This window comes from Apodemus sylvaticus, chromosome 2 (assembly GCF_947179515.1).
Source record: "Apodemus sylvaticus chromosome 2, mApoSyl1.1, whole genome shotgun sequence".
NCBI lineage: Eukaryota > Metazoa > Chordata > Mammalia > Rodentia > Muridae > Apodemus > Apodemus sylvaticus.
In genome coordinates, this window is record NC_067473.1 from 164,548,575 (window position 1) to 164,562,087 (window position 13,513).

A 13,513-nucleotide genomic window follows, 5' to 3' on the forward strand; every position below is an offset into this window, starting at 1 on the left:
ATGACCCATTCCCCCACCTTGGTCATGCAGCATAGGTCACATATTAACTAAGTCTGCTTCCCTTTCCCTTCTGTCTGAAACCTTAAACAGCAAACACCCTGCGCTTGCATTGTGTTACCTCAGAGCCCCTGCTGTACTGCCTGAGCCCCTGTTGCTGCTGTTAAGAAATCTGTTGAATCTCTTTTCCTTTCCCACCCTAAAGCCAAACAGTAATGTTTTGAGGAAGTTTACTCTATTTGGGGGGTGGGGGAGTCATGTTTAGAAAAAAGAATACAAAGACAAACAAAACACCTATAAATACAAAGTCAGATACAGAACTGAGTAATTGACCAGAGGATCGTGGACAGTTCGAGGGGCCTAGGCCATTGAACCCACTGGCCTCAGGTGACTCCACTTGAGGCTTCACGGTGACAGGAAATCTCCAGGGTCTTCACCCAGCTGAAGCAAGAGGCGGCTGAGAACTGATTGCTGGGGTGGAGAAGAGGGGAGTCTTTGTCCAAGCTGGTGTCTGAGAATCTCTTCTTGACTTTGGGTTTCCACTGTTCCCCTTCTCAGGTGAGAGGCACAGTCTTCAGTGAGTGTCCCTTCCTTCGCATGCTGTCAGTGTACCAGGAGGCCTCCCCATGCACATAGCTGAAGTAGCCGACACACACAGACTCTCTCCCAGTTTTGCCCAGAGTGTGGATAAGAGGGTTTAGGGCAGGCAGGTGAGGGACTGGGTACACCGAGTCTTGTCTTATGCTGTAAATCTCTTCATCTCTTTTACTGGAGGTTTTATTTGAAGTTATAGCCTGCGTCAATGATACCTCAGCACAGACAATATTTCACCAGGTTCTGATGACCTGGGTTATTGCTTTCAAATTCTAATAAAGACATTTTAAACAAACACACGAATACAGAGAGATCCCGACGAATGGCCCAGCACCCCAAGTTCAGCTACAGCTATCACGTTGAACCCTTCCTCCTCATCCGTAGCTCCAGTCACACTGTTTGCAGTGAATCCCAGAGAGTGGGTTACCTCACATAGTGGTTTTTGGTCTTCTTGTCTTTATTCCCTCCCTCTCTCCCTCCCTCCCTCCTTCCCTCCTAGTACCAGCTTCCTTAAAGAGAAAGCGAGATAAGCTCCCCCCCCCCCCGGGGGAGGGGGAGAGGAAATTACAAAAGGAGAAGATGTTTTAAGGAAAAAGAGCCCAAAGACTCCAGTGTGGATTTGATGTCAACCTCTCCGAACTTCTAGACATTGGGTGAAATGAAGATCGGCTTCGGGCGGAGAAGTCAGGCAAGGAGGGACTGGTCTATTATCTGTTTGTCAGGGCCCTGTTTTTCCGGATCTAAATGAATCTCCTGCAAAGACTCTGTGCTGAGGACAGCAGTCTCCCTCTAGCTCCCCCTTGCTTCTGATTTCCTCTTGGTAGAGGGGGATGGAGTCAGGGACAGGAAAACAGAACGGCTCTTACCCCCTCTGCTGGCTGCTGCATGCACGACAGGAAAGGCCCACAGCAGGGGCGCACCTAGGAGACTGTTTCTTGGCTTGCATTTCCATCAGGAACTACCCCTCCTCCCAGCAGACAGGCAAACGATGGGAACATGGTGTGTGTGGAAGGGTCTCCTTAAAGTTTTGTCCTCCGTCTTATCTACAGGCCTGCAGGGCTCCAGGGATGGCAAGGCTTCCGGTGGGCCACAGCCCATGAGGGCTAGCACTGCAGGATGCCAGGAGGAGCAGACTCCTGCTGAGCTGTTTCTGGCATTCTGCAGACAGGCACCAGTGATCCCGTTATCTCTGTAAGTAAAAACTCAGTGGCAAAGCATAGTTGTCTCACCGTGGGTGCAACTGCAGGACAGAAGAGCCTTTGCCACTGGCTGTAGCAACATGTGTGGCGGGGTTGGGCAGGGCCACTCAAGCAGCAGGAAGTGCTGGTGACCATGTCTTCTTCCCATGTCCTGCTTCTCCTTTAGACTTGCTTTCTCTACACCCCCCCCCCCCACCGGAAACAGCAGGCCCCTAGTTGTTGCTCAACTATTGGGTTTGTCTTTATCGGAGAGACTGTCCCTGAATTTTCAGACTTCACAGCTGAGCAGGAGAGGGCTGCGGAAGGAGGCTGCTGTGTAAACATGGCCTGGATGAGACTGGCCTGGGTCACCCTAGGCCTCCCAGTGGGATCTCAAAGATGGCATGGCCCAGTATGGAACCGTAGTGGGGACATCCTCCCAGCCTTGTTACTCAACTGCCTGGGATTTGAAGGCAAGAATTATCTTCCTTTTCAGTACTTGCCTCCTTTATGTGGATTCGGGCAAAGTGCTGTGGGGCATTTGAACATTTGTGGGGCAGGTTTCCTCTGTGGTCCGCTCTCTGTAGGGGGCTCCACTGAGTCAGTCCGTTTTCAGACAGAATGTCATGGAAAAGTTGACACATCAGTTTGTGAACACAGAGGACCTGGAACTTTGCAGTACCACACTCTGTACCCTCAGAGCTGGAAGGTGACAGGTGATCACTGTCACGAAAAGGCCAGCATGTGACTAGGACTCAGCCTGGCTTCTGACGCCCGTGAAGAGTAGAGAGCCTGACTACAGGCGTCTGCCTCTTCCCAGACCACAGTTGATTCTTTTCTTCCTAGTTCTCAGATGTCCATGATTTCTGACACTTGCCCCTTACCATCTCCAAGATTCTCAGATACAGTCCAGAGCCTCTCTCCTGGTTTCTGTACCCACTGCTCCTCCTTCAGGCCCCTGCAAGGCCACAAGGAGTGGACAAAGCGGGGTCTGCAGGCTCTGCATATGTTCGCACCCTTGATTGTCAGCTGTCATCTGAGCGTCCCACTCTGCTGCTCTCAGGGCCCTCGTGAGGGCAAAGCATGCCCAGGTTAAAGCAGGACCCAGTTCCTCGCATCACCCAAATCCTTTACAAAAACGCTGCAATGGTTAAACTCTCCAGAAACGTCTCTAAATGAGAATATCAGTATTGGGCAAATTGATGTGATTCAGCTGTCTTCCACCTGAGCTGATACACCCAAGCAGGTTTCCAATATGGTTACAGTACAGATGTGATATTAAGGGAGACGCCAAACCCATCTTGCGATTCTGGACTAGGCTGGGTTAGATGGCAGCAGGGCACCACCAAAGACTCTGGCTATCTGATGCTCGGACAGACGACTTCACCAGACATTTCCTGAATCAACTTGTAGATCCTTGGTTTGTGCTTGGTGCCCTGTCACGCTGTGAAGGAAGCACACGATCTATATACCAGAGTTTAAAACGCATTTAGAATTTTCCACGCCTTGATTCCATTTTCAGGTCAGGCTGAGCTCAGGAATCACGTTCAGGTCAGGCTGAGCTCAGGAATCACGAGCGATTGCTGTTACTCATCTACTGCTTACAACTCTGAGGCAAGTCAGAGGATGAGCAGACACACTCGGAAATGTCTCTGCATGTTCCCGCCGTCCGTCTGTGGGACTTTGTAACCCATTGGTGTGGGTTTCTTTGGAATTAAGTGTCTATCCACGCCTCAGGCCAAGTGGCTATGGATGATGTTTCCTGAGAGGTGGCAGGAACTTCTGGGAGAGAGCATGAATGCGACAAGGCACCTGAGAACCGTTCAGCATGAGGGTTCAGGTGTAGATTCCTCGTCAGTAAACATACCCAGCTGAACAAAGCATCCAGGATGGTCATTAGCCCACAAGTGAGCTCCCCCGCCCTGCTGCAGGGAGACAATCCGCACTGAAAACAAGCAAGCTGTTCCAAAGACAGAAGACGAGGCTGTTCAGAAGAAAAGGTGTTCTAGAAGCAAACAAAGCAACAAAAACTTCTGGCATGGGAACACGTTCAGCATAAAAATATGCAAGCAAAATAAAGTTCTCGCTGTAGTTAGGGTTTTACTGCTATGAACAGACACCATGACCAAGGCAACTCTTATAAGGACAATATTTAATTGGGGCTGGCTTACAAGTTCAGAGGTTTAGTCCATTATCATTGAGGTAGGAGCATGGCAGAGTTCAGGCAGGTAAGGTGCAGGCAGAGCTGAGAGGTTCTTCATCTTCATCTGAAGGCTGCTAGCAGAATACTGGCCTCAAGGCAGCTAGGATAAGGGTCTTAAAGCCTACACCTAGAGGCCACACCCACTCCAACAAGGCCACACCCACTCCAACAAGGCCATACCCCCAAATAGGGCCATTCCCCCTGGTCAAGCATATACAAACCACCACAGTTCTGTTGGTTGTTTTCATTTGTAAGCATTTTAAGTGTTCTCATGAGATACGCCAAGTAAATTATATATTAAAGTTAAAAACAGCTTTAAGAATAAACTGGAAAAGAAAGAAAGCAACCATGTTACTCTCACTTCTGACACCGTCTCTTTCTTTCTTTATCTGGAACTCTTTCAGTTTATTGAGAAACACAGGTAGGCAGGTGAGTTTATCAATTGTGTGCACCATCTAATATTGTGCAATAGCACCCTGGTGTCAACATGTCACAGTTTGTGAGACCATCATGGGCCTTATTGATGAGCATTTGGGCCATTTTCCAGTGTTAGAAAACAGCTTCATTTCCCCCAAGTCCTTGTAGGCTAACAAATCCTTTTTTTTTGAATTTCCCTTTTTTAGTGTTTCCCAGTGTCTCTCTTTTTATAAGTTCTTTAGGTATTTTTTTTCTGAGTCAGGGTTTCTCCGTGTAGCCTTGGCTGTTCTGGAACTCACTCTGTAGACCAGGCTGACCTCGAACTCAGAAATCCACCTGCCTCTACCTCCCAAGTGCTAGGATTAAAGGCATGTGCCACCACTGCCCGGCTTCTTTAGGTATTATTAAAAGTGCTGTGGAGCTTCAGAAAATAAATACAAAGATAAAAGCACAAAGAGAAAAGAGAACAGTTGTAAATGTCATAACTTTATTCAACATATAAATTTTATGGGTTTTTAATTCCCTTTCGTTTATCTCGATGTCCTTTCTTCTAAGAGGTCTTGCTTGGTTCTTCATGTGTGGAGAAGTCCTTCTGAGGAAATCTATAGGTTCCTACTCTTAAGCATTTCCTTGTTCAGAGCCTAAACAGAAGAATAGTTAGAAATATCAAGGGAAGTTGCACACTGACCGAAAGAACTAATTTTAATATTCAATTATAAATTTTAATTTTAATTTTCTTTAACAACGAAACAGTTCTCAGATTTTCTACAAAGTTTAAAAATGAGGACCAAAGGTGCTGTAGAAATGATTCATTGTGAAAGAGTGACCCTGTCAATCAACCTAAAGGAATGTCTTATGCATGAGTTCTCCCCTGCTGTGCCGTACAGCTAATTGCATTGACACTGAATTCAACCAGTATACATTTAAAAGTGTGTTAGAAACATGTGTGTGTGTGTGTGTCTGTGTAGAATGTAAACATTAGATGATTTAATTTTTATGTCTCATTTTTTTAAAGATTTATTTATTATTATATGTAAGTATGCTGCTGCTGTCTTCAGACACACCAGAAGAGGGCGTCAGATCTCATTACGTGTGAGCCACCATGTGTTTGCTGGGATTTGAACACAGGACCTTTGGAAGAGCAGTTAGTGCTCTTACCCACTGAGCAATCTCACCAGCCCTCTCACAAATTATATACATATTTCTTAATTTGAAGAATTTTATGTATTTTGACCATTTTCTTTCTCCCCTCCAACTCCTTCCTCTCAAGTCTTTTCCACCTTCCTCTCTACCCAACTTCATGTTCTCTCTCAAATACATCTCTCAAATTCATAAATTTAGTTAAAAACAAACCACTCCAGTACTAGTAATTATATTTCACTAGCATTTTTTTTCTGTTAAAAAATTCTACAGTGGATCTGATACAGTCCAATTAATAATACACAAAACTAAAAAGCCAGCCTAGTATGGAGACTCAAGCAGATACTCATTTGCTTTCCTTAAGTTGGCCTAAGATTCGAGTATACTGTACCAGCACTGAAAGGGGCACTGTATTCTTCAACGGTGAATTCATCTAGAACACAGAAATGATTGGGCAGAAAGTAGTTAATTGTGGAAAAAGCCCTACAAGTGAAGAAAGAAGGCATATATCATAGCTATAGAATTAATGAAAATACAGGCTAAACTAAGTTATTCTGATTGGGGGTGGAGCCTAAGAGAACCGGGCCTAAGGATCAGAACTGAGGGCGGGCTCCAGGCTTGCTCTGGCTGTGTATGCACTGCGCGCGCTCAGTTTCGGAGGCGACATCATTAGCACTGCCAACATAGTATAATTCCTACTATGTACAGTACCCCCCAAAAACCCGTTGGTGGGATTATCTACCATACATAAAAAATAGATCAAATGGTAGGTTTTATGTCACACATCAGTAACAAGATGTGATCTTTAAAAAAATAGTTCTGTTCTTCTACCTTGCTAGAATCATCCAGCCCCGAGCAAGCAAATTTAAAGGGAAATTTTAGAACTCATGACCAATATTTTCCATGATGTCTTCATCAGAATGGCTCTAAAGCTTGTTTAAGGTGCACCAAAGAGGTCAATATACAAAAGCCTTATTATAAGTGACCATAGACTTACTTTTTTTCCTAGTGAAAGGTTGTGGTGTTTTGTTTACGGTAACCTTTTAGTAAACTAGGCGCTGTCTCCTATCAAAGCTCAGCGTGTCTGGGTCCCACTCACCTGTCTCATAATAATCGTAGACTTTTATTGGGGCTGGTTTTAAGTTCTTTACTGGGATGTCTTGTTCCACCACAAAGGAGAAACCCAGGGTTTGATTGGTGAGCTGCAGAGATGAGAGGAGAGAATTGGATTCAATGGTTAACTTAGACGTTAGTCACCATCTTAAGAAATATGAAGGTGTATGAGTGTGCTGTCTCCTACTTCACAGCCTGGAAGAGAGCGGAGCACACTTCCATCTGTATGAAGTAACTAACAAAAGATGATGCACAAAAGATGGTGTGTGTGTGTGTGTGTGTGTGCATGAGTATGTGATCAAGGGGTGGTGGCAAGACTGACTTTAACTTCTTGGTGGTCTTTTATTGTTATTGTTGTTTCTTAAGACAGTTTTCCAGGGTTTCCCTGTGTATCTCGGCTGTCCTGGAGCTCACTCTGTAGACAAGGCTAGCCTGTAACTCACAGGGATCCGCCTATCACTGCCTCCCAAATACTGGGATTAAAGGCATGTGCCACCATCACCTGGCTCTTGATGGTCTCGTTAGACCCTCCGTCACTTCTTACAGATCCTGCAGAGTCCCAGCGTCTTACCTTTTCAATGTAGATTAGAACATGGTTGATGTTCACTTCAGTCCTCTGAATGTTAGGCTTGTCTTGGAGCTGTTGATGGAATGAGGAAAGTTTATGGTAGAAGCAGTTTGCAGACATTTATCATATAAAAGGCTTCTATGGTGAATACAAACTACTGATTTTTATTTCTTTAGGAATACTAGTCATAATGATGATACTTATTGAATCCTTTCTATCCTTATGTATGTGTATAAATACATACATGTGATATATATATGCTAGGAATGTATAAAGAGGTTCATATATACGTGTGTGCATACATATTTTTGAAAGCATGTTCACATGCCTGAGTTGTTTGCTAGTGCATAGAAATTAGACACCCTGACCAGGATAAACAGAAGTAAATGATGGAATTACACTCTGGAGAGTCAGGTATGTGGAGTAAGCTCTGTGAAAACTGCATCAATAAAATTAAATTGACAAATAGTACGGCATTGCCACCAATGGATTAAGGTTAGCCCTTTCTACCAATGGTTTAAGGTTAGCCCTTTTCATCAATGGTTTAGTGTCAGCCGACTTCTACTGATGGCCTAGGCTTTACCTTTTTCACGGTTGGCTTCACAGGTATGAAGCCTGACACCATCTTCACATCAACAATGACCATGTTGGAGCTGGGTCGCTCTCCAGTGTAGCTGTGTAGACAAAGCACAGAGATCAGTCCTTCCAACAGCATTCCTCGGGACTCACCGAAGCCAGAGTCTAAACTTTACACTCTACCATATCTGTGTAGTTGTTTGGAAATGCCACCATTTTCCTCTCCTCTCTTCAGATAGGATGTGCGCACACACACACACACACACACACTATATCTATATCTATACATGTATAGATAGTATGTGTATGTATATATATATGTATATATGTATGTATGTGTATATGTATATATGTATGTATGTGTATATATATATATATGTATGTGTGTGTATAGGTGAATGTTTATGTATATGTGTATATTCCTGAGATATATTCTGTGTGCTAAGGCCTTTCAGTAAAAGTTAAGAATATGTCATTGTTAACAAATACAAGAGCCCATTTTTTAAAGCATAACTCTGCACAATGCATTTCTTCCACAGAGGCTGACCCCCACCTTTTTTCTTTACATGTTCTATAAGTGGACTGGTTGTAATTTAGGATTTACCTTACGTTGATGTGAATCTGGAATGTTCTGTGATCTCCTGCCTTATCGAAGTTTAGGGGGAGCGTGTTGACCTGCAGAGCGAATGGCGCTTTCCCTTCTGCCTTTGGGAGGATGTTGTACTTCAGAGAGGTCTGAAAATGACAACAGCAAAACTCTTTATCTCAGCACTGGAACACCTTGCAGCCTCTGTTAAGTAACTCAACTCTTCCCGTAGCACAGATTTCCATTTTGATTGTGCAATGAAATGTAACCCTCGACATGTCCTCTCCTGCATGCCCATTCTTTGGGCCCTGGAGGCCTCACCTGGAGGTATACACATCCTGACCCCGACCCTTTGGTGACGTAATTTCCAGGCAGATTTGGCAGCCTGACTTCCTGCAGCAGCAGGCGATTGGCGTTGTTCACATGTAAAGTCTGAGAGAAGGTCCCTGAAGACTCGATGGTGACCAACGCTTCTTTCTGACTTTTCGTGAAAGTGGCAGCCCCGTATTTGGAGAGGGCTTGAAGAGCCACCACTGTATCCTGAGGAAAAGAAAGAAACAGAAATCACAGTGAAAGCAGTTACAGCAAGGCCGCACTAATGTACAGTGTTAGCACTGCTTCCCTTCAGGGACCCAATCCAGCCATGCCAGGAGGAATGCGGTTTATCATTTACACAAATTACAATACATATGGAAAAATGACCCCAGTAATTTATAAATCCCTGTTGCAATATTTGTTGCAAGTTAGAAATGGAAGGAGATGCAGCTTAAGAGAAAAGACTAAGGACGAGAAATAAGATAATTCTTGAGTAATGAAACATTGATAGAGGGAGAGGAGCACCGTGGAGGAGCGGGAATGTTTCAGATAGTCTCAGAAATGGCAGCAAGTCCATTCCAGAAACAGCATAAGGGCTTATGTAACAACTGTGGACAGGAAATAGCTTAGGTAGAATAGTAGAGAATTTTAGTCTGTGGATGAAAATAAAGTTATTATTTTTTCTCATGGAAGTAGTAGGGTTTCTTTTTCTTTTTCTTTTCTTTTCTTTCTTTCTTTCTTTTTTCTTTTTTTTTTTTTTTTTAATAAAAACAGTACTTTGGGAAGCTGACCTGTGGTGATGTTGAGGATTCATGTGAGGAAAAGGTAAGAGGCGTAGGGAGGACTGAACATTCACTCCATATGTGAATTAGGTGGGACTTGGTGATGGAGGAATGGGGAAAATGTCAGTTAGAAGCAGTGATGAATCAGCTCTTTGATAGTTTGTGTTTCTATATCGATTCATTGATTTCTCTTTCCCTCGCAGGGTCTCTCCACAGACCTGAGTGGAGGAGAAGCCCCCATGGGAGTTTTGTTGCTTGCTGATCCATTTCACAATCTTGGATGCCGTAGACAGGTCTGTTGAAGACAGGTCCCGTGTAGGCCGAGAAGACTCGGAGGTAAGATAGGCCAGAAGCACGTAAGCAGTCATCTCTACTTCGGCAGAAGGGGCTCGTGGTATATAATAAGGTAAGGCCTTCATTTCCTGAACGTTCCCAGGACGCTGCCAGTGCATTGAATCCTCTTTCAAACAGAAAGGAGGGAACTTTAAGCTTAAAACATGGCCTTAAAATCTAGCCTATGGATGACAGCTCAGCTGATGAATTGGCACAAATGAAATGCACAAATGCTTTAAGCAATCACAAGTACTCTTTTTCTTTTTGGTTTCTTAGAGACAAGGTTTCTCCGAATAGTCCTGATAGTCTTGGCTGTCCTGAAACTCACTCTGTCAACCAGGTTGGCCTTGAACTCAGAAATCTGCCTGCCTCTGCCTCCCAACTGCTGAGATTAAAGGCATGTGCTGCCACTGCCCGGCTATAAGCACTCTTTTTTGTTTTAAGACATGTTCTCACTATCTAGACCCATGCTGGCCTTGAACTTGAACTCAGAGATCCACCTGCCTCTACTTTTTAAGGCTGGGACTAAAGGCGTGAGCCTCCTTGCCTGGCAATGAGCAGGTCTTTAGCAAGGAGTGCACCAAACTCCCAGGTGACCATGGGGTGGGGTGGGGAAAGTCTCTGGGTCTCTTACATACTTGTACAGCACTGGCAGCTGGATTATACAAAATCAGTCATGTGTGTGTCGATAAACTGATAGCTATCTCTTAGGTGTTGGATCCATGACAGTCTCTCCTGTTCTCTCTCTGGTTAATGTGGGATGAGAGGTGGGAGCCCAACAGAGGGGCTGTCCCTGGTGACATCTAATTCAGTACACTCTGCAGTAGAGGTAGCCTACCTTCCTTCACAGCGTCCTTGTTCAGGGATTCAAGCAGCTCGCTTCGCTTGGCCCTGTTTCCTGCCAGAGCGAAGGCATAGGCCAGCAGCGCCTTGGTATAGACGTGACTTTCTTCCTTCTGTGAGATGGAGGCCCAGGCTGTTTCCAGGCAAAACAGAGCATTGCGAACAACACTGTGCTGAAAAAGGGGATGAAAGCCAATTTCAGAATTACAGGACCGGGCTAAGGAGCTACCCGGGTCGAGAGCCTCTCTGTTACAGCCAAGGAGGAGTTTCCTCTAAATCTTTTTTAAAAGGACTTGCTCAATCCTGTCACAGTGAAATGTACCAAGATCAAAGACCAACAAAACTGGAGTTCTCCTCAGGGAGCCAAGGTTCTGGGGTTCCTTCTTCTTCTTTTTTTGTTCCCTACATTTGTGAAGGAGGTATAGGGATGGGTAGCTACGTACCGTGACAGGCAGGGGCATCTCCAGGAGAGCGATGGTGATGTAGGCAGAGAGAGTCACTTCATCACCCACACCACCCTGGAAGGAACAGAGGGAGAACTCTCACACACCTCCGATTCGCTGGTCAGTCTGCTAAGTCTCTTTTAAAAGCATTAGACCCTCCAAGTTATGTCATCAGGACTGGAGAACGATTTCTTTTAAGATTTTAAAGTCATGTGTATATGTGTGTATCTATGTGTGGGTTTGTGCATGACTGCAGTACCCACTGATGCCAGAAGAGGGGGTGCATTGGGCCATCTGGAGCTGTAGTTCCAGGTGGTTATGAATGGCTTGAGAAGGATAGCGCGACCCAAACAGGTCCTCTGCAATAGCACTAACCACTCTTGACTGTGGACTCGTCTCTCCAACCTGAAGGACTGGAGAACTTTTACTGAAGCCTCCCTTCCTAAATAACACAACCTTGAGACTCTACAGGAGAAGCAGGGCCTCACCTTCATCGCATTGTTGAGCAGGGATCCAGACTGTTGGAAACAACCGTTCTCCTTCTGTTTCATGGAGAGCCAGTTGAAAGCATTTGTGATGTGTGTCTTCTCTATAAAGATGTACGACTGCGCTTGAGCGAAGGCCTTGAGTACAAACGCAGTGAGCCTGTCCAGCGGAAAAAGAGACGGAGACCGCAGGGCCACCTCACGGTCAAGGCTCCCTGTGTGTGTGTTGCCTGTGGACACTGATCTTGATGGTTCAGCGGGGCTCATTTCAGGGGTGTTAGTTGATAGTGTCACTCTTTTGGTCTCATAAAATAGATACCTTTTGGACCGTGATAGCACCCTCCCAGCAAAACTGCATTTCCCTCTTTTCCCCCTGCTCTCTGCCTTGTCTTCTCCAAAGGGCAGTGAGAACTCTCCCGCATCGCTGTGGATAACTGCATTTCCTGCCTCACACCTGTCTGTCTGATTGCACTGTTATCAGCTGTGCTGGTGGAGCAGGCGGGAGGTGGGAGGTTAGGGATCAGTAGGGTTGGCGTTTGGAGTTTTCATAATAAGTAAATCTTCTAGAAATGAATCCCAGGTGCAATAGAACAGCTATTTCTAACTCCTAAAATGGCCTCGGATCAGCAGAGCAGGAAGACACAACGTCATCTTACCAAGTATTTCCCTGGCTGTTCCTCCCACCACGGTTCCCGAAGGTGCTGTAGGAGCCATCGCTGTGCTGATAGTTCAGCTGCCTCTGATACCCTGGGGAGGGAATCTCAGTCATTTATGAAGTAGAGCGACATTAAACAATTATTATTTGTTCATCTTAACCCTGTGAACGAACCATTGAGGAAAGATGGTTTAATCACATGCTTCTAAGGTTATTGACACTGGTGAGAATCCTTATTCCTGAGAGGGGCATTTGATTGGAAATCACAGCAACAGTAGTGACCAAATCTTAACGAAACAGAGGGCATTTAGATGGGTTGGTAGAGTTGGTTACCGCTGATGAGGTAGTTAATGGCTTTGGACTTGATCGCCTCTGTCAGCTGTTGTGTCTCATTCAGATAGTCCAGGACGTAGATGTTAGGGACAAAAAGGACCATGTTTTGTTCCCCACAGCCATAGGGCATCTGGAGAAGATTCTGGAGGTTTTGCAAGGCAGATCCTAGTATATCACCTGGAGAATATAGAGAAATATAAAGAGATATAGAGATGGCTTGTGTGGGTAGTAAGAAAATATAACCAAGAGACCATGTTATTAATAGAAGGAAAGACAAGAAAGTTATACAAGAAGTGAGAAAAACAGATGGCTCCAGGACACATAGAGAGCAGGAAAGAGACTAAGTGGCAGGAGACGACATCTTTTCTGATGGGTCATGATGTCTGGAAAAACGGAATTATGATTTCCATATCCTCTAGGGTACACTGTCCCCCTGAGGATCGCTGGAAGATGAGAACACAGCCCTTCTCAGCTGTCTGAATTAACCAAAGCACGCTGCTGCATGCAGCATCCGTTTAGGCCGTTTCATTTATGCACAGGGTAGCCCTGAACTCGCCACCCCCTCTCTCAGTCTAACATCTGGTACTCAGTGACGACACTCGTCACACACAGTGTTACAGCGAGGGACAAGCTGCTGTAGCTTGGGCTGAGAGACTTACCCAAAACGGAAAATGTAGCCCTGGCAGAACCTTCAACCACGTTGGGTGGAAGATCCAGTGACCAATTATCTTGTAACTCCGTATCTAATGAAAGAAGACAGTAGACAATTACAGTGTGTGCGTGCGGGGGTGGGGGTGGTGAGAGAAATGCTCTGTTTGTCAAATATTTTTCCTTATCATTAGATGCAACATTTTCATATCTTCTTGGACCTTAGTCAATTTCTTGATGCAATTCAGCTTTTCCCAAAGCCACCAATTTGTTTTATGGCAAAATTCTTATTGATTATATGATT

At 45.0% G+C, this 13,513-nt stretch overlaps 1 protein-coding gene across 1 annotated transcript in view; it reads right to left on the reverse strand.

The window, feature by feature from the left end:
- Positions 1 to 4,958: 4,958 nt before the first annotated feature.
- LOC127677680 (pregnancy zone protein) overlaps positions 4,959 to 13,513 on the reverse strand; it is a 42,299-nt gene continuing 33,744 nt past the window's right edge. The window contains exons 23-36 of the mRNA XM_052172708.1: positions 13,221 to 13,304; positions 12,562 to 12,738; positions 12,230 to 12,320; positions 11,577 to 11,733; positions 11,089 to 11,163; positions 10,641 to 10,818; positions 9,688 to 9,929; positions 8,694 to 8,912; positions 8,391 to 8,521; positions 7,794 to 7,884; positions 7,214 to 7,282; positions 6,629 to 6,731; positions 5,921 to 5,962; positions 4,959 to 5,030 (exon numbers count right to left, since the gene is read on the reverse strand). Of these exons, the coding sequence (XP_052028668.1) occupies positions 5,008 to 5,030; positions 5,921 to 5,962; positions 6,629 to 6,731; positions 7,214 to 7,282; positions 7,794 to 7,884; positions 8,391 to 8,521; positions 8,694 to 8,912; positions 9,688 to 9,929; positions 10,641 to 10,818; positions 11,089 to 11,163; positions 11,577 to 11,733; positions 12,230 to 12,320; positions 12,562 to 12,738; positions 13,221 to 13,304 (1,682 nt within the window). The 3' untranslated portion in view covers positions 4,959 to 5,007. The remainder of the gene's footprint in view (positions 5,031 to 5,920; positions 5,963 to 6,628; positions 6,732 to 7,213; positions 7,283 to 7,793; positions 7,885 to 8,390; positions 8,522 to 8,693; positions 8,913 to 9,687; positions 9,930 to 10,640; positions 10,819 to 11,088; positions 11,164 to 11,576; positions 11,734 to 12,229; positions 12,321 to 12,561; positions 12,739 to 13,220; positions 13,305 to 13,513) is intronic.